Raw genomic sequence first — 21,646 nt, forward strand, 5'->3', positions numbered from 1 at the left:
CAGTATTAATTTTAACTTGGTTCAACCTCTTGGCTTGAAAGATAATATGGGAGATTGTAAGCAGAAATGATGCTTCAGCCTAATAGCCTGTTCATTGCCGGAGCATGAAATGGTGGCAAGAGCCAAGGGAAGGAGGGCATAGGAAGACTATAGGGAAGAGGATGAGGGTGGTCTGAGACCTCACACACTGACGCATCCAAGTTTTCTGATAATACTTGTTTTGGTTAGATTTGCCTTTGGAACTGTGCAGGTTTAAGAAAAAAGGCTTCCCTGATCTCATCTCTTGGAATTGGCTCTGAGGGAAGTTGGGTTAAAACAGAAGTGTGCATTTGCCCCTATGAAATCTAAATAAAGATGTGTACCATTAGCAACTACCATCTATATTAGTAATCTTTGAAAAAGCAGCAGCTGCTTAGACACTTCTGGAGAACGAAGAGTTCCAGTCAGAGTAAGGAAGAAAGGCAAAAGGTTGGCAAGAGAATTTAGCAATCAAACAGCCAATGAAGAACACTTAAATGCCTACTCTAGGCTCCAAAGAGATACGATACTATTTTTGTTCTTAAGAAACTAATTGGAGTGATGCCTGGCTGGGTCAGTTGGTGGAACATGCAATTCTTGATCTTGGAGTTGTGAGCTTCAGCCCCACATTGGGTGTAGAGATTAACTGAAAATAAACTCTTGAAAAAAAAAAAAAAAGAATTGGAAACCTGAGACTAACATGCTCACAAGATGGTCCATAAAGGAAGACCAAATACCCTTGAGACTATAAGCCCCATAGGGATGACGACAAGGGTGAGCGGTCACAGATTCTGTAACGCTGGCTGTCAAGAACTGAGAAAACTATCTAATTATGTAAATATTGGAATCTGTTTAATATCCTTCACTTCCTACAAAGATGAAGGTGAGAGAAAGGGATATAACTCTTCCTTTATCACCTCTAATCCATGTTTATAAAAGTGAAAGGAAAATGTTCTAGATCTTGTTGGAATTTAAGAGTTTTTTTTTTATTTCTTTTTTAACGTTTATTCATTTTTGAGAGACAGAGAGAGACTGAACATGAGCGGGGAAGGGGCAGAGAGAGGGAGACACAGAATGTGAAACAGGCTCCAGGCTCTGAGCTGTCAGCACAGAGCCCGACGTGGGGCTCAAACTCACAGACTGTGAGATCATGACCTGAGCTGAAGTCGGACGCTCAACCGACTGAGCCACCCAGGTGCCCCCCCCTTTTTTTTTTAGAGAGAGAAAGAGCACAATAGTGAGGGAGAGGGACAGACAGAGAGAGAATCTTAGGTAGGCCCCATACTCAGCATGGAGCCTGACACAGAGCTTGACCCCAGGTTCTGGGATCAACACCTGAGCCAAAATCAAGAGTCAGACACTCAACCAACTGAGCCACCCAGCAGCCCTATACTTGTTGAAACTTTTTTTAAAAAGTCTATTTTGGGGGTGCCTGGGTGGCTCACTCAGTTAAACAGCTGACTCTTGATTGTCAGCTCAAGTCATGATCTCATGGTTCATGCGATCAAGCCCCAAGTAGGGGCTCTGCTCTGCCAGCACAGAGCCTGCTTGAGATTCTCTCTCTCCCTCTCTCCCTCTGCCCCTCCCCTGCACGTGTTCATGCACACGCACACACACACACTCCCTCTCTCTCTCTCTTCATCTCCCCCGCTCTTGCTTGTGTGGGTCTCTCTCTCTCTCTCTCAAAATAAATAAACTTAAAAAAAATTAAAAAGTATGTTTTGTTTTTTTCTGTTTACACAAGTATGTAACATGTGCTCTTTAAAAACATTTAAAAGTACCCAGATATATAATATAGAAAGTAGAAGTCCCCCAGAAAAGCTCTCTCCAGGTAGTCAGTGTTAAGTTGATGTATATTCATCCATTTTTTTTTTTTTTCTAAGCATGTACCATTGACTGGGCTTTCTAAGGGAAGGAACCTATTTTTACCACGACCAGTCACACATCTATATAGAGTAAAAGACAGCAGGCTCGGCAATCCATATGTAGAAGCCCAGGAATGCACACTATTACCTGTGGCTTTACTGTGCTTTCTCTCTTCCTTTTGCACTCACCCTGCACTTGTTTCCCTTTCATTGTTTCCATTTTCTGTAAGATTACTTAGTGGTTTTTTCCTTTCCCTCCCGAAGTGATGGTACACTCCTGGTTCCCTTCCTGTATCTTTCCATCTTTGCATCTTCTTTTGCTGGATTTATGGTTCTGTTTGCTGTTTCATGTTTAGTGTGTTTGAGCAAAAATATATGGTCCTGTAGCATTGTGTGAAACCAGGTCTGACCATTAATATCACAAGGTTGAAAATATTTGGAATTTTGATATTTCCTACCAAAAGCAGGGAACAGTACTCCTTGGTCCGTTAACAGTTACGCAAAATACACCGCAGTAAGAATCTCTGAGGTGGAGATTATGAAATTACAAGGGATTTAATCATAGAAAAAGAAAACTAGCTGTATGTCCCTTTCTCCCCTCCCACTCTCCGCCTCCACTCCCCAAACTGGCTGACAAACCAAGCAGTATTGCATTTCTTAACTTCTGCTTGCCTCTCACTCAACCAATTCTACATTCAAGACCAAAACTGTCGAAACAAACAGGAGGGCAGATGCTGCCTCGACCTCTCTTCCCATTGAACTAGCTGCTCTGCACTCACCCTGTCCACTTTAGCCCAGAGAATAACCTGTGTGGAGAGCATTCTCCTCCTCTGAAGCACACACAAACATCGCCGCATTTTCTTTTGCTCGATAAAGGATAAAGGAAGAAAAGCAGCAGCTGCTCTAGGAACACACAGCAAACAAACCTCACTGTGGTGGCCCCACAGCCTTCACAAAGGGGGATTCAGAGAGCTAGGCAAACACGCTGTGCAGCCCAAGACTTCCGCACAGATTCACCTGCCAGAATTATTAATAAAATATCTGAAGAACTGTCCAGGTGAACTGGGAGTCTAACCAAAGCACATTTTCCAACTGGTCTTTTATTAAGTTCAAAGAGAATACAGTTGAAGAACTGGAAAGAGCTTCAAAGACCGCCTAATCCAACTCTAACTCTTCCCCTTCCAACTCTACAGTGAGGCCCAGGAAGATCACAGGAGAGAAGGTGCAATCCTTTTCCATCCCGTGTACATTATAACACTGGAGCTCTTTAAAAAAAATTTTTACAAGCTATTTATAAGGTACTTCTTGTATCATCTTACACTCTTCAGATATTCACAAGAGATAGCATTACACTTTTATTGCATTATATTTCTCCACAGAGTTCATGGAAAGCCCCAAAAATTATGACACGAAAAATTTCAAAGCTTTGGTTTTATACGTAGCGTCTGCTTGTTGATTCACAGAGCCAGGGTGTCAAAGATAGGGGCAGTTTGCTTTTGGTGGCCAAATAAAGAACATGCTAAAGTATGATCCCTTTGAGAATCAGTTTCCAAAGAAAAGGATTGAGTATTGTGGTTTTTAGGGGCTTTTTGCTTCTTTGTTTGTTTTTTATTAAAGAAAGCTCTTCATTATTTTTTCTTTTGGCGAGTTCTGCTTTGTGGAAGTCAGGCTGAGCACAATTCCACTGTTTAAAGGTGACACTTGTCTGCTTCAAGTAAACTTACTTTTAAAATCTATACATTTTAGGGGCGCCTGGGTGGCTCAGTCGGTTAAGCATCCAACTTCGGCTCAGGTCATGATCTCATGGTCCGTGAGTTCAAGCCCCGCGTCAGGCTCTGTGCTGACAGCTCGGAGCCTGCTTCAGATTCTGTGTCTCCCTCTCTCTCTGCCCCTCCCCCTTCATGCTCTGTCTCTCTCTGTCTCAAAAATAAATAAACATTAAAAAAATTTTTTTATTTAATAAAATAAAATAAAATCTATGCATATTATAGTTTTATTTGATAACTATATGGAGCTTCAGTTGATGAACAATATAGTTGTATTATTTAAATAAATTTTTGTATCAAAGTAACATAGTTGTTTTTTTTTTATTTTTTTTAACGTTTATTTAGTTTTTTGAGACAGAGAGAGACAGAGCATGAACGGGGGAGGGTCAGAGAGAGGGAGACACAGAATCTGAAACAGGCTTCAGGCTCCGAGCTGTCAGCACAGAGCCCGACGTGGGGCTCGAACTCATGGACCACGAGATCATGACCTGAGCCGAAGTCGGACGCTTAACTGACTGAGCCACCCAGGCGCCCCGAAGTAACACATAGTTTTTAAAAACATGCTGTTATAACAAGGGTTACAATGAAAAGGGATAGTCTGTCCTAAACTTTCCCAGTCTGACTGGACTCAACAAATTTGTTTCTAGTTGCTGCTCAGAGTCATGCCAACTACAGTTTATTATGTTTGGACTCTGACTTTCTTATATATTTTTTTCCTTGAGTTCATAATTTCCTATTATAAAATGGACAGTTGCTTTCCTTGATATGTTATTCGGTTACCATCCTTGGACTTCTTTTTATTGAAATCAGATTAGTTTTACTTTTTTTTTTTTTTTTTGAGAGAGCATATGCACTTGCACTCATGCATGAGAGAGCAGAGGGAGAGAGAGGGGGAGGGGGAGAGAGAGAGGGAGAGAATCTTAAGCAGGCTCCATGCTCAGCACGGAGCCCAAAGTGGGGCTCAATCTCACAACCATGACATGATGACCTGAGCCAAGATCAAGAGTCAGACACTTAACTGACTGAGCCACCCAGGCAGCCCTAGTTTTACTCTTTCTTATACTCCACACCTAACATGCTCTTTGATTTCACCTTCATGCTGCTAAAATAGACCTATATAACTTCATCAGAAAGTGTGTGAAGTAAGTCTTCTAGTTTCATAGATTTCCAAAACCACCTTTATTTTACCCTCACATTTGGGTATAGGACTCTAAACTTTGAAGACATTATTCCATTGTCTTTTTGCATGAAGCATGCTTGATGAGAAGTCTAAAGGCTATTTAAAGGCCCCCTCCTCCCCCAGGTGACCTGTGTTTTGCCCTCTGAAAGTATTTAGGATCTTTCTTTTATGCTCAGAGTTTTGAAATTTAATAATTTAGCCTATATGCGGATCTCTTTAGGTAAGTGGTGTTGTGGTTAAGAACCCAGGCGAATTAGACGGCGCTCAAATCCTAGCTCTCCTACTTCCAGTGTGACCTTGGACCAAGTCACCTTCCCAGGCCTCACCTGAGGAGGATACCATGTGCCTCTGAAGGTCGTTGTGAGAATTGACAGGACTGATTCAAGTGCTTAGCAGATAGTAAGTGCTCAGTAAATGTTCGTGCTGATGGCTTAACCTTGTTGAACCTTCACTGAGCTTCTAACTTGAAGATTCATTTCTTCAACTTGGCAGACTTATTCTGCCTTTCTTTGATAATATTCTTCTGTTCTCTTTTCCTCTCTGAAATGAAAATAACCTATCAGATGTCCCACATGGATTTCTTTTCGCTCATACTTTCTCCTTTCGATGTTCTAGGAACCGTCTTCAACTTTATGCCCCACATTTCTACTGCTTGAATTACAATGTTTATTTTAAATTTCCAAGAGCTCTTTTTTATTCACCAATTGTTCCCTTCTCACAGTATTGTTTTTGTTTCACGTATGCAATAACTTTTCTTTCCCAATTTTTATTTTGGAAACTTTTTAAGCTTATTTATTTATTTTCAGAGTGAGTGAGCACAAGCAGGGGAAGGGCAGAGAGGGAGAGAGAGAATCCCAAGCTCAATCTAACGTGGGGCTCAATCCTACCACCAGGAGATTACAACCTGAGCCAATATCAAGAGTTGGACTCTTAACTGACTGAGCCACGCAGGCACCCCTATCTTTAAAACTTAATACAGAAAGGTTGAAGAATCATATAGTGAACACTTGTATGTATCTTCTCCCTAGATTCAATAATTTAAAATTATTTGGCACATTTACTTTCTTTTTCTGTTTATATAATTGTCTATATATGCCTGTATATATCTAAGTATATATATCACACCTACACATACTTTTTTTCTGGACCATTTGCATGGAAGCTGTAGACACCATGACTCTGCTGCTAAATACTGCACTACGTGACTCCTAGGAATAAAGACCTTTTCCTACACAATCATAATATCATTATCACAACCACACAAAATCCCATATCATCTAATATAGAGTCCATATTCAAACTTCTTTATTGTCTCAAGTGTGTATAAAACCTACCAAAATGTAAAATGTCCATACACCTTTACTCAGTGATTCTATCACCATTGTGCACACAGACTCCCACATGTACAAAATGGGGTATACACAAGAATATTTAGTACAGCACTGCTTGTTAAGAGCAGTAGATGGGATCTTTGTATTGAATCTAAGTATACTTGTAGTGGTTTGGGAAAGCATTTCAGTATGCTCATTAATATGAACATGTGTGATTAAGCAACCAATTTTGCATATTTCTATAATTTTAAGGAGTGAGCCAGGGGTAGGGCGAAATGGCATTATTTAAATTCAGGGCTTTATCTGGAGAGAGGTGTTTCAAGAAGTTTAGCAGACGTAATAAAAAGGGGTTGGTCTAAAAAGATAAATTGCTGAAAAGAATGAACTGGCCTACTTACATCAAAAATAGTTAAGCAGGGCGCCTGGGTGGCTCAGTCGGTTAAGCGCCAACTTTGGCTCAGGTCATGATCTCACGGTTTGTGGGTTCAGGCCCCGCGTCGGGCTCTGTGCTGACAGCTTGGAGCCTGGAGCCTGCTTTGGATTCTGTGTCTCCCTCTCTCTCTCTGCCCCTCCCCCATTTGTGCTCTGTCTTTCAAAAATAAGTAAACATTAAAATTTTCTTAAAATAGTTAAGAAGCAAAAATAAAAGGTACAGTTAACAAGAGTTGGGTAACCTAGAAGATAAAAGCAGAACTTACAATTTCCTAAAGTCAGTACAATACTGTTTATGAGAAGCTGGAAAGTAATGTACCTTGATTGTTTTAGTATGTGTTGCAATTTTAATTTATTTAAATTTATTTAAAACATGTCTTTAGCACTTCTGAAAATGGAAACTAGAAATGTTTATTGTAGGGTCTTTTGCAGAATTTCCATTTTATGAGATACTCAATAGTTTCATATCAGCCCAAAATTGTAAATTCTCTGTAGATTTTCACCCTATTCAAAGCAGTTGCCATTATTTTTTTTTACATAAACATTTGATGTTAGCTGTGATGTTAAATAAGAATTCGATTTTTTTTTAAGTTTACATCCAAATTGGTTGGCATATAGTGCAACAATGATTTCAGGAGTAGATTCCATAATGCCCCTTACCCATTTAGCCCATCCCCCCTCCCACACCCCCTCCAGTAATCAGGTAACCCTCTGTTTGTTCTCCATATTTATGAGTCTCTTATGCTTTGTCCCCCTCCCTGTTTTTATATTATTTTTGTTTCCCTTCCCTTATGTTCATCTGTTTTGTCTCTTAAAGTTCTCATATGAGTGAAGTCATATGATTTTTGTCTTTCTCTAATTTCACTTAGCATAATACCCTCCAGTTCCATCCACATAGTTGCAAATGGCAAGATTTCATTCTTTTTGATTGCCGAGTAATACTGCATTGTATATATATTCCACATCTTCTTTATCCATTCATCCATCGATGGACATTTGGGCTCTTTCCATACTTTGGCTATTGTTGATAGTGCTGCTATAAACATGGGGGTGCATGTGTCCCTTTGAAACAGCACACCTATTTCCCTTGGATAAATACCTAGTAGTGCAATTGCTGGGTCGTAGGGTAGTTCTACGTTTAGTTTTTTGAGGAACCTCCATACTGTTTTCCAGAGTTGCTGCACCAGCTTGCATTCCCAGTAATAATGCAAAAGAGATCCTCTTTCTCCACATCCTCGCCAACATCTGTTGTTGTCTGAGTTGTTAGTCATTCTGACAGTTATAAGGTTGTATCTCATGGTGGTTTTGATTTGTATTTCCCTGATGATGAGTGATGTTGAACATGTCGGTTGGCCATCTGGATGTCTTCTTTGGAGAAGTGTCTATTCATGTCTTTTGCCCATTTCTGCACTGGATTATTTGGTTTTTGGGTGTTGAATTTGATAAGTTCTTAGATTTTGGATACTAACCCTTTATCTGATATGTCATTTGCAAATAAATATCTTCTCCCATTCTGCCAGTTGCCTTTTATTTTATTTTATTATTTTTTATAATGTTTTTATTTTTGAAGGAGAGAGAGAGACAGAGCATGAGTGGGGGAGGAGCAGAGAGAGAGGGAGACATAGAATTTGAAGCAGGCACCAGGCTCTAAGCTGTCAGCACAGAGCCTGGTGTGGGGCTCGAACTCAAGAACCCTGAGATCATGACCTGAGCCGAAGTCAGACACTTAACCGACTGAGCCACCCAGGTGCCCCTGTCGGTTGCCTTTTAGTTTTTCTGATTGTTTCCTTCGCTGTGCAGAAGTTTTTTATTTTAATGAGGTCCCAGTAGTTCATTTTTGCTTTTGTTTCCCTTGCCTCTGGAGACATGTTGAGTAAGAAGTTGCTGTGGCCACGATCAAAGAGGTTTTTGCCTGCTTTCTCCTCGAGGATTTTGATGGCTTCCTGTCTTACATTTAGGTTTTTCATCCATTTTGAGTTCATTTTTGTGTATGGTGTAAGAAAGTGGTCCAGGTTCATTCATCCGCATGTTGCTGTCCAGTTTTCCCAGCACCACTTGCTGAAGAGACTGTCTTTATTCCATTGGATATTCTTTCCTGCTTTGTCGAAGATTAGTTGGCCATACGTTTGTGGGTACATTTCTGGGTTCTCTATTCTGTTCCATTGATCTGAGTGTCTGTTCTTGTGCCAGTAACCATACTGTCTTGATGATTACAGCTTTGTAGTATAGCTTGAAGTCCGGGATTGTGATGCCTCCTGCTTTGGTTTTCTTTTTCAAGATTGCTTTGACTTTTTGGGGTCTTTTCTGGTTCCATACAAATTTTAGGATTATTTGTTCTAGCTCTGTGAAGAATGCTGGTGTTATTTTGATAGGGATTGCATTGAATATGTAGATTGCTTTGGGTAGTATTGGCATCTTAACAATATTTGTTCTTCCTATCCAGGAGCGTGGACTCTTTTTCCATTTTTTTGTGTCTTCTTCAATTTCTTTCACAAGCTTTCTATAGTTTTAAGTGTATAGATTTTTCACCTCTTTGGTTAGATTTATTCCTAGATATTTTATGGGTTTTGGTGCAACTGTAAATGGGATCGATTCCTTGGTTTCTCTTTCTGTCACTTCATTGTTGGTGTATAGGAATGCGACCGATTTCTTTGGGTTGATTTTATATCCTACAACTTTGCTGAATTCATCAATCAGTTCTAGCAGTTTTTTGGTGGAATCTTCAGGGTTTTCCATATAGAGTATCATGTCATCTGTGAAGAGTGAAAGTTTGATCTCCTGGCCGATTTGGATGCCTTTTATTTCTTTGTCTGATTGCAGAGGTTAAGACTTCCAATGCTATGTTGAATAACAGTGGTGAGAATGGACATCCCTGTCTTGTTCCTGACCTTAGGGGGAAAGCTCTCAGTTTTTCCCCATTGAGGATGATATTAGCATTGGGTCGTTCATATATGGCTTTTATGATCTCGAGGTATGATCCTTCTATCCCTACTTTCTTGAGGGTTTTTATCAAGAAAGTATGCTGTATTTTGTCAAATGCTTTCTCTGCATCTATTGAGAGGATCATATGGTTCTTGTCCTTTCTTTTATTAATGTGATGAATCACGTTAATTGTTTTGCAGATATTGAACCAGCCCTGCATCCCAGGTATAAATCCCAGTTGGTCGTGGTGAATAATTTTTTTAATGTATTGTTGGAACCAGTTGGCTAATATCTTGTTGAGGATTTTTGCATCCGTGTTCATCAGGGAAATTGGTCTATAGTTCTCCTTTTTAGTAGGGTCTCTGGTTTTGGAATCAAGGTAATGCTGGCTTTATAGAATGAGTTTGGAAGTTTTCCTTCCATTTCTATTTTTTGGAACAGCTTCAAGGGAATAGGTGTTAACTCTTCCTTAAATGTTTGGTGGAATTCCCCTGGAAAGCCATCTGGCCCTGGACTCTTGTTTTTTGAGAGATTTTGATTACTAATTTGATTTCCTTACTGGTTATGGTAAGAATTAGATTTCTTAAATTAAAGAAAAAAAGCAGAAGATGGGAAACAAACTAAATATCTGTTAATATAGGATTGGTTTAAACACACTGAAATCGGGGCACCTCGGTGGCTCAGTTGGTTATGTGTCTGACTTCAGCTCAGGTCATGATTTCACGCTTGGTGCATGGGTTCAAGCCCCACATCAGGCTCTGTGCTGACAGCTCACAGCCTGGAACCTGCTTCAGGTTCTGTGTCTCTCTTTCTCTCTCTGCCCCTCTCCCACTTGTACTCTGTCTCTGTCTTTCAAAAATAAACATTAAAAAATGTTTACACACACTGAAATCAAACTATGTAATATCAAACAGCTGTTCAGAATCAAGGTTTTAGAATTAAATTGTTCTAATATGTACTAATAAAAATATGAGCTAAATTTAGTTGGAAAAGGCTCTGAGTACTGCATATGGTGTATCAGCATTTGTGTTAAAACAAAAAATTATGGATATTTGCAGACTGATAATTAACTCTGAGAGACACAAGAGGAACTGGTAAATGTAACTGCCTCTGAGAAGTGAATTGGGTGCTGAGGTAGAAAGGAGGGCAGCTTCTCATCAAATACTCTTATTTTGAATTTTGTACAATGTCTATGTTACATAATAAATAATAGTGCTTAACGTGGATGAATATTCATCCAGTGTAGCAGTGGTTCTCAACCAAGGGTGATTTTGTTCCCCAGAGGACATGTGGTAATGTCTAGACACATTTGGTTGTTAATGGGGGTAGTGCTAATGGCATCTAGTGGATGGAAGCCAGGGATGCTGTTAACTGGCTCACTGTGCATAGGTCAGCCCCACACAACCAAGAATGGTCTGGCCCCAACTGTCAGTAGTGCTGAGATTGAGAAACCCTGCTGTAGAGCAATTCTTCTGGATAAGGTTGGAGAAGAGCTAAGCAAGACTAGAGGAATAACAAGTCAGCTGTATATGCTTAATCATTCAAATCACTGTGACTTTAAAATAATTCCTATTTCTAGCCATGAATGAGGATAGTTGGAGAAGTCCAGTATGCTCCTGTCTGCATAGTTTATTCCATATTGGTACAATGTCAAGTTTCTGTAACCTTGTGTTATTTTGTGTTTATTTGTAAGTGTAGTATAGTCACTAGAAGAATGAGGTCACACTAAAGGACATGATTTCCAGGGCTTCAATGTACAGGTATGCTTGCACATGTACACACACAGCACATATACAGGACTATGCATTATAGCACTGTTTGAAATGGAAAATATTGGAAACAACCTAAATAACGGGACTGGTAGAATAACTTATAGTATACCCATACAATGGAATACTATGCAGCCATTAAACAAGATAGCTTTAATGATCTCCAAGATATATCAAGTTTAAAAAACAAGTTAGAGGGAACACCTGAGTGGCTCAGTCGATTAAGCATCCAGCTTCGGCTCGGGGCATGATCTCACGGCTTGTGAATTCAAGCCCCGTGTCAGGCTCTGTGCTGACAGCTCAGACCGTGGAACCTGCTTTGGGTTCTGTATCTCCCTCTCTCTCTGCCTCTCCCCTGCTTGCACTCTGTGTCTGTCTGAAAAATTTTTAAAAGGTTAAAAAAAAAGAATATGTAGGTTACCATATATATATATATGATATATGATATATACATGTGCTCATTTATGCATATGCATACATCGGATTATATATATATGCATATATATATGTATATGTGTGTGTATGTATATATATATGTATATATATTCTGGTATATATTCAGGAATTGTTTCTGGATGGATTTTTCACTGTATGCTCCTTTGCATTTTTGTGCTATGTGCATACTACTTGTTATATACATAATGACAGCTCAGCCCAAGTCAATGAGTAAATGCACTGTATAACCCTACTATAACACATAATCCAAGGAGAATGAAATATGTGTTATAAAAAGATATAAAAGAATATGGAAATACAGAAAAGGTGTAGATGTTGAAAATGTTAAGAAATGAGGAACTTCAAGCTATACCTCAAATGAAGCACCATTTAGTCATTATAATCAAACATCCTTTTCCTAATACATGCTTCTCTACGGTTATAAAAACAAGGGGGCAGTTGTGGTATTTGGTGCCTAGGGTGAATGTCACACAAGTGATGGTGTCACAAGATGGTGATGAAAAAAAGCCCCTCTTATAAAGAACTTAGTGAGCTGGCATGCTTAAGACTTGGTGGCCTACTTAATGGAAGATGAAATGAAGTCAGAAGCCTAGAGTATAGTCCTGGCTTTCCAACAAATTTGTAACGTGACCTTACACAAGTGAACCTCTGGATCTATTATCCATCTATAAAGTGAGAGTGTAGATCCCAAAAGACATAAACAAACAAACAGATAATTCTTATCAGGGAAAGAATTTCATAAAAAAATGGAAGAATACTTAGCCTTGCCATTCACCAAAAGGAATATAAATTTGAGCTTTTATATCTATTGAAACAACAAAATCAACATCCCATGCCATTGAAATTCTGTTAAAACTAGTGCTCACATTTATATGTTAGTAATTTACAAGCCATTATGGAAAACATGGCATGTTTATGTAGCTAAGCCATGGAGATATTCCTGCCCTTTGATTCAGTAACTGCATTTCCCAGGAATTTATATTAAGGAAATGATTTAACAGATACAAAAATATAAATACACAGACATTAGTTCATTTGAATGTTGTAATAAAAAAACCTAAATACCTTATTATGGGTACAGCAATGTGAAATATTGTTCATCTGTTAGAAGACCCATTTTAAACACTGGAAATGTTAAAAATACTGCCATGTTCAATGTATACACAAAAATAACATACAAATGTAAATAATTTCATTTAGAAGGAAGAATTATGGGTACTTTATTATTTAATCAACTATTTAATACTGTTAAACTGACTTGTAAATTCTAATAAAAAGAGCTTAAGAATGAATTTAAAGAATTAAATCATTTGGCTTCTATGGTCTATGATTCTAATCATTCTCTGATACAGGGTGCTTTGCTGTCCACTTTCTTCTAGTAGGCAAGGATGACAGTGGATGAGATAAATTTTCAGAATAGACAAGGTTCTGCTGAGGTCCCAGCAATTTGGAGACAATCAGAGACATAGTTTCTCCTCTCACACATAAACTCACATACAAACGGTGAGTTTTGCATGACTTACAAAAATGTTGTATTTTTTTTTTTTTTTTTTTTTTTTTTTTTTGGGACAGAGAGAGACAGAGCATGAACGGGGGAGGGGCAGAGAGAGAGGGAGACACAGAATCGGAAACAGGCTCCAGGCTCCGAGCCATCAGCCCAGAGCCCGACGCGGGGCTCGAACTCACGGACGGTGAGATCGTGACCTGGCTGAAGTCGGCCGCTTAACCGACTGCGCCACCCAGGCGCCCCAAAAATGTTGTATTTTTTATAAACTACATCTACACTCACAATTGAGTATAAAAGCAGTAAGGGTGAGAAGAAAAGATATGAAAAGGATAAACATATATCTTAGAACAGGGCAGGAACCTAGAGATAATTCTAGTATAACCTCATTTTACAGATGAAAAAACTGATGGGTCAGAAAGGAAACATGTTCTTACACATACAGAAAATGCAATTTGGAGGACAGGGAAAAAATTAAGGGTGATGGAGATGGGGGGGTGTGGGGAAGATCAGTGAAAGAGATAAAGGCAACAAGTAAATACAGTAGATGTATGTATGGATGATAAAAGGGGTGAAGGCTACTATTGGAGGGTGGAAAGTGATCACTAGGGCCTATAGGGTAGCTGTGTTGGGTTCATACATAGTCCTACACACCCAGCCTGGTATTTAATTACACAAGGTACAGATCTATCAGATTTTCACTCTTCTAAATCCAAATGAAGGTACATCCTTTCAAGTCCCAAAGATTAATGCTAAACCAGATTTTTTATCCATAAATGGATCACAGAACATTGCTTAAAAAAAAAAAAAAATTGGTATCCCACTGGATTTTTCTGGTTTCTACATAAAAAGTATGTTGAAGGGCACCGGGGTGGCTCAGTCGGTTAAGCATCCGACTCTTGGTTTCAGTTCAGGTCATGATCTCACAGTTTTCGTGAGTTCAAGCCCCACATTGGGCTCTGCACTGACATCATGGAGCCTGCTTGGGATTCTCTCTCTCTTTCTGCCCCTCCCCTGCTCACACTGTCTCGTTTCTCTCAAAAATAAACTCAAAAAAAAAAAAAAAAAAGTATGTTGAAAGATAATTTGTTTAGATTTTACTGTCCCCCCCACCAACCACCCCTCAGAGCTCATCTTTAGGTATCAATTGTGAATTTTTTTCATTTTTTAAATTTATTTTTGAGAGAGAGAGAGAGAAAATGTGCACAAGTGAGGGAGGGACACAGGAAAGGAGAGAATCCCAAGCAGGCTCCATACTGCCAGCGTGGAGCCCGGCACAGCTCCATCCCAGGAACTGTGAGATCATGACCTGAGCCAAAGTCAAGAGTAGGACATTTAACCTACTGAGCCACCCAGGTGCCCCTTGATTGTGAGTTTCTTTTAATTAAAAGAAATGTTTTTTAATGTTTATTCATTTTTTTTGAGAGAAAGAGCGCGTGCATGCCAGTGGGGGAGGGGCAGAGAGAAAGGGAGACAAAATCTGAAGCAGGCTCCAGGCTCTGAGCTGTCAGCACAGAGCCCGACGTGGGGCTCAAACTGAAGAACTGCGAGATCATGACCTGAACCAAAGTCAGGCGCTTAATTGACTGAGTCACCCTGGTGCCCCTCGATTCTGAATTTTTAATTAAAAAATTTTAAATTTGCAAATTTAGATGAAAAGCAAATTGCTTTCATATATTTTCAGGAAGGATTTTAACTGAACTAGTTCATTCTATCTATAGCAAATTGTGTATATACTCTCAGAAATCAATTGTATCAGTTGTATCTATATACAGGCTTCTGAGATGAGACTAAAATTTTTGCAACACCCCGATTCTAAGGGGATGGGCTTAGTGCTGTTGGTATGCTGCTGGCCACAGCTATTTTGTGCCCAGAGGGTACTGGTTACTTTGCTTCTCTTACGTTTGACAGGCTTTCCTAATGGAAAGCTGATCTAAGGACAAGATAGTACTTGTCCAAGTTGGGATTTTGTCTGAAGCACTGAACAAATCAGATTTTAAAGGTAAAGTGCAATTTACATCCCATTTGTTATGTTATACAATATTTCACTTACTAGCACACGTTATAAACACCAAGCTTTTACTTTTAATGATTCTATATCAAGCAATTTACTTGTACTCTAATAAAAAAATAAAGACTATAGTAATTTACTTTGGTTTTTTTTCCCCGTTGGACTTCAACATCTTCATAACCTTATAACAAATCACAACAGATACACACCTCATTTTCACAGAAGATATATTTCAATATATGGTGTGTAAACTGATTTCTATAAACTGATTTCTTATTATTTTACATTTTTATAAAGCATTTATGCTTTTAAAAAATTTTATTTATGTTTATGCTAACTTCTAAATTATCTTCAATTAGTATGTGATGCCAAGGTTTTAGGCTGTATCTAGTTTCTTTTCTCTCTTTTACCCAACCTACCCCCAGGAAGCAGTTAACAGAGGAGGAACAAAACAAATCTTACTAGGAATGTTTCCTATTTGGAGAAATCACCCAGGAAAAACAAGATTACTAGGAAGGCCTTCAATGTGTTTTAAAGGTGCCAGATGTAAAATCTTAGAAGCAAAATATGGGAGGAATGATAATAAAAGCCAAAAAGCGATCTGTAACAACATGAATAGACCTAGAGGATATCATATGATGTGAAAACCTCAAGTTTTTTAACAAGACTGAAAAAATTTACCCTAAGTATTTAAGAATCATATCATCACACATTAGCATATTACAACTATGCATTTATTATACTGTTAAGAAGGGAAGCAATTGCAGTGGTATTTCAGAAGCTATATATTTTTTAAAATGTAATATTCGCTCATAGACTCTAAACAGTATTTTAAAATATACAATCTCTCCGAAAGAAAATATTCAACTAAAGATAAGATAGATAACTTTTAATGTAAGTAAATGTTACAAGATTTTAAGATTAAAGTCATCATCAGATTTTCCACAACACAATGTACAGAAATTTGCAAACTTCCTGTACACAGCAGAATAACCTTTACTCTTGAGCCAGGCGTTCAATTACACGTCGGTAATCTTCCACAAGTTCCTGAAAGCTTTCTTCCAGCTGTTCATGTTGCATGCTTATTTCTATTTGGTTCATCTGGTTTGTCAGTTCTTCTGGTCGGAGACATTTTCTCATTTTAGCAAGATCTCTCTGCTTTTTCTAAGCAACAAATACAATTATTGGTTAGACTAAGAAAGAAGATATAGTTCTTTATATTCTTAGAATTTTAAGTCTCTACTGTTAGAAATAATAGTACGAATATGCCAATTTGTCCCATATAGTTTTTGTTAAGAAAATCATAATGTTATAGTAAATATTAATCCTCTTTTACTATATTTAAAAATATATATAATGTTAGCCCTGAATTATGAACCTTCTAAATGGAGTTAACTAGAAGACTTGGAATTTGTGTCAACTGATGGTAAATATACATGTCACTAACAGCCCCCTCTCCAAAGCATAATAAAGAACTGGCCAGTATAGATGCTCAAATATTTCTTTAATAAATAAATACATTAACTGAAAAAAGACAACTGAGATTAAGTGCTATTATTCTTCATTTCACTATTCAATCATTAATTCATTACAATAATTTAAATTCCAAAGTGCCTTTTTCCTGCCACTAAATTAATTTCTAAGTTTCCTTACAATGTATTTATGGCCCAATATTATTTTAACCAAAACTGTTTGAGTTTCAGAAAGATAAACCAAAAACTGTCACATTTTAAGAAGACACTATTAACTAGCACTTATTGAATCTCTACTATCCAGACATACATTATCTTATTAAACCCTCCCCATTTTACTGAGAAGAAACCCATCATGATGAGCCAGTCAGGAGCCAGTAACAACTTTTAAGCCAGATGCTGTGTCTGAACAGTACTGTGTTAATAATGCTGAGGATGGGACTGGAGGACTAAGTTAACAGCTACTGCAAAAATTTAAGTGAGATGATGAAATCCTCTCACTTGAGAGGCCAAGTCAATAGGAACAGAGATGGAGGGGAAAGGGCATATTTGGGAAGAAAATATTGGGTGATGTGGGGAATTAAGAATGACTCCAAGGGGCCCCTAGGTCACTCAGTCGGTTAAGTGTCCTACTCTTGATCTTGGCTCAGGTCATGATCTCAGGGCTCGCAAGATCAAGCGCTGCATTGGGCTCTGCGATGACAGCGCAGAGCCTGCTTGGGATTCTCTCCCTCCCTCTCTCTCTCTGCCTTGCCTGTCTGCTGCTTGCTCTCATGCTTTATCAAAATAAATAAATAAAAACTAAAAAAAATATGACTCCAAGACTCCTGGATAGGTGGCAACACTGCAATACATGAAACTTTCATACATTTTGGGTAAACTATTCTACATTAATACATTAATCCCCTTTTACTAGAGTACATAATAAAGAGCTAACTTTATGTACATAAAGATCAGGGGTGCCTGGGTGGCTCAGTCAAACTTGATTTCGGCTCAGGTCATGATCTACAGTTGGTGGGTTTGAGCCCTGTGTTGGGCTCCATGCTGACAGTGTGGAGTCCGCTTGGGATTCTCTCTCCCTCTCTCTCTCTTTCTCTGCTCTTTCCTCACTCATGCTTTCTCTCTCTTGAAATAAACTTTTTTTAAAAATCAGAAATCAAATGTATTAACTCATGTAATTCTAACAACTCTGTAAGATAATTTTCTACAATTCACAGATGAAGAAAAACAAGATACAGGAGTTGAATAACTTGACACAGAGGTAGTAGGAGAAACCAGAATGCAAACCCTAACAATCTGGTTGGACAATTAAAAAAAATAAAAATACAAACAGCCCTGGGGCTCCTGGGTGGCTCAGCTGGTTAAGCATTGGACTCTATTTTTTTTTAAACATTTATTTTGAGAGAGAGAGTGTGCACACATGCACATGTGCAAGCATGGGAGGAACAGAGAGAGAATCCCAAGCAGGCTCCCAGCTGCCAGTGCAGAGCCAGAGAATACTGGAGTCTTGATGCCAGCTCAGATCATGATCCCAGGATTGTGGGATCAAGCCCTGCAAAGGGCTCTGTGCTGAGCGTGGAGCCTGCTTAAGAGTCTCTCTCTCTGTCTCTCTCTCTCTCCTACCCTCCCTCTGTCCCTCTCCCCTGCTCAAGAGAACTCTCTAAAAAAATAATAAAAATTAAAAAATTTAAAAAACCTGAATACTAATAAATGTCCTTTAAAGAGAACCCTAATATTTTTGGAATACTAGGCAAATGTGTCATGATTACTACTTAAAAAGCTCAAACTACAGCTAAATTTATAACCACACATTTTATTTATTTGTTTGTTTATTTAAAGTAAGCTCTACACCCAGCATGGGGCTTCAACTTTCATGACCCTGAGATCAAAAGTCACATGCTCTACCAACTGAGCCAGCCAGGTGCCCCTATAAACACGTTTTTAATTAAAAAAAATTTTTTTAACATTTATTTTTGAGAGAGTGAGACAGGGCATGAGTGGGGTAGGGGCAGGGTGGGGGGGGGCGGATACAGACTCAGAAGCAGGCTCCAGGCTCTGAGCTATCGGCACAGAGCCCGACATAGGGCTCCAACTCACATACCACAAGATCATGACCTGAGCCTAAGTCAGCTGCCCAACCGACTGAGCCACCCAGGTGCCCCTAAACACGTTTTTATTTTTTTTTTTTTTTATTTTTTTTTTTTTATTATTTTTTTTTTTTAACACGTTTTTATTTTTATTTATTTTTTAATTTTTTTTTTTAACATTTATTCATTTTTGAAAGAGAGAGACAGAGTGTGAATGGGGAAAGGGCAGAGAGAGAGGGAGACACAGAATTCGAAGCAGGCTCTAGGCTCCAAGCTGTCAGCACAGAGCCTGATGCAGGGTTTTGAACTCACGGACCGCAAGATCATGACCCGAGTTGAAGTCGGCCGCTCAACCGACTGAGCCATCCAGGTGCCCCTAAACACATGTTTTTAAAGCAAGGTAACAACAATAAAGTTTGTAGATAAGCCTTTCTGACACTACAAAAACAGGTTGATACTGGGTCTAAATTGGTGGGGCTTTAGTAAATAAGGTTATTGCTACTATAATCTGAAATAAAAAAAGTTAACTTCATTAGCGTAAGATGCCCCCTCTAAAGTAGTGCTTCTCAAACTTTAATGTGCACACAAACCACCTGGGGACCTTAATAAAAATGCAGGTTCTGACTCAGCAGATGTGGGATGGGGCAAGATTCTGCATTTCTAACAAGCTCCTAAGTGATGTCAATGTTACTGATCTACCGACCACACTCTGAATATTCTAGAGAACTGATGAAAATTCAAATTTATTGTTCCTAAGACCCATGAGGACAGTGTATTTTTTTACTCCCTCAATCATGTTGGATGAGAAATGCTTTGTTTCTGCTGTAAAAGTTATTCACTATACTATATAAGAGTATTTAACTTAAGAAAGCAGTTCAGGAACTAAAGGGTAATTCACCAGCAAGTTAGTATGGTGTGTGATAGGAATAGAAGCTATTTTTCTAGGGGCGCCTGGGTGGCGCAGTCGGTTAAGCGTCCGACTTCAGCCAGGTCACGATCTCGCGATCCGTGAGTTCGAGCCCCGCGTCAGGCTCTGGGCTGATGGCTCGGAGCCTGGAGCCTGTTTCCGATTCTGTGTCTCCCTCTCTCTCTGCCCCTCCCCCGTTCATGCTCTGTCTCTCTCTGTCCCAAAAAAAAAAAAAAAAAAAAAAAAACGTTGAAAAAAAGAAGCTATTTTTCTAAATTGCTAACCAATTATAATGTTTATTTATTTCATAATTGATGGCCACTGCTTGAAGATACCTCTAATCATATTAGATTCTTATATATAATAGAACCATCATATTAAATTCTTAAATATTTCTAGACTATCAAATTTTGTTCTAAATAACCTATAAAATGAATCATGTGCCAGTATTTTAATTAATTAATTTATTTATCCATGCCCAGCAGAGCCTGACAGGGGCTCAATCCCAGGACCCTGAGATCATGACCTGCACCAAAATCAAGAGTTGGACACTCAAAGGACTGAGCCACCCAGGCGCCCTAACATACTGTTTTAAATTATTATGCTGTTTTAAAATCTGAGAGCTTATATCTCCAATTTATCTCCCCCCTCCTCACCACATTCAATTTCTTGTCTATTTCTTTTAAATGGATGTCAGAATTAATCTCTATTGTAATTTTTATTGGCATGATGGAAATCTATGAATTTAAGAGCTCTAAAATACGTAGGAATAAAAAAAATGCCTATAATTAGCTTCATGGAAAAAAACTATATATGAACATGTAAGGTATGGCTCAATTTAAAAAATAACTACATTGAGGTATTTATTATCCTTTAATATTCCTTAAACTATATATTCCACTCTATGTGTATTATAAGTTAATCTTTCAAAGAATGGGTAAAAAGGGGGGGCCTGGGTAGTTCGGTCAGTTAAGCATCCGACTTTGGCTCAGGTCATGATCTTATGGTTTGTGAATTCTGAGCCCTGCATCGGGCTCTCTGCTGTAGTGTGGAGCCCGCTTTGGATCCTCTGTCCTCCCACCTCTCTGCTCCTCCCCCGCTTGCATTCTCTCTCTCTCTCTCTCTCTGACTCTCTCTCTCTCTCTCTCTCTCTCAAAAATAAATAAACATTCAAAGAATGGGTAAAGAAATAAAAATCCCAAATTAATTTACAGAACATGTCTATCCAGCAAAGTGACACACATTGGGAGAACAAATGAAACAATGAAAGGTAGAACTTAAGATTGGAATAGATGTTCTATAAGCTTCAGAATAATTTTTTCCCTCTAAAAACAAAAACTTAATTCCTTCATAGATTAGGGCAGTTCATAATTTATTATTTTTTTATTTAGTCATTTACTTTTTTTTTTTTTTTTAATTTTTTTTTTCAACGTTTTTTATTTATTTTTGGGACAGAGAGAGACAGAGCATGAACGGGGGAGGGGCAGAGAGAGAGGGAGACACAGAATCGGAAACAGGCTCCAGGCTCCGAGCCATCAGCCCAGAGCCTGACGCGGGGCTCGAACTCACGGATCGCGAGATCGTGACCTGGCTGAAGTCGGACGCTTAACTGACTGCGCCACCCAGGCGCCCCTAGTCATTTACTTTTTAAAAATTTTTTAAACATTTATTTTTTGAGAGACAGAGAGTGAGCAGGGGAGGGGCAGAGAGAGAGGGAGTCACAGATTCCAAAGCAGGCTCCAGACTCTGAGCTATCAGCACAGAGTCTGACACGGGGCTTGAATTTACAAACCGCGAGATCATGACCTGAGCTGAAGTCAGATGCTTAACCAACTGAGCCACCCAGCTGTTCCCCATTTATTTTTGAGGGAGAGTGTGTGAGTGAGCGAGGGGCAGAGGGAGTAGGAGAGAGAGAAGGAGAGAGAG

At 38.8% G+C, this 21,646-nt stretch overlaps 2 protein-coding genes across 2 annotated transcripts in view; one reads left to right on the plus strand and one right to left on the minus strand.

The window, feature by feature from the left end:
* SLC25A12 (solute carrier family 25 member 12) overlaps positions 1-21,646 on the plus strand; it is a 212,334-nt gene that overhangs the window by 4,242 nt on the left and 186,446 nt on the right. The window lies entirely within an intron of this gene.
* The window catches only part of HAT1 (histone acetyltransferase 1), a 61,389-nt gene continuing 55,709 nt past the window's right edge, over positions 15,967-21,646 (minus strand). The window contains exon 11 of the mRNA XM_058714059.1: positions 15,967-16,418. Within this exon, the coding sequence (XP_058570042.1) occupies positions 16,251-16,418 (168 nt within the window). The 3' untranslated portion in view covers positions 15,967-16,250. The remainder of the gene's footprint in view (positions 16,419-21,646) is intronic.

Source organism: Neofelis nebulosa, chromosome 2 (assembly GCF_028018385.1).
Source record: "Neofelis nebulosa isolate mNeoNeb1 chromosome 2, mNeoNeb1.pri, whole genome shotgun sequence".
NCBI lineage: Eukaryota > Metazoa > Chordata > Mammalia > Carnivora > Felidae > Neofelis > Neofelis nebulosa.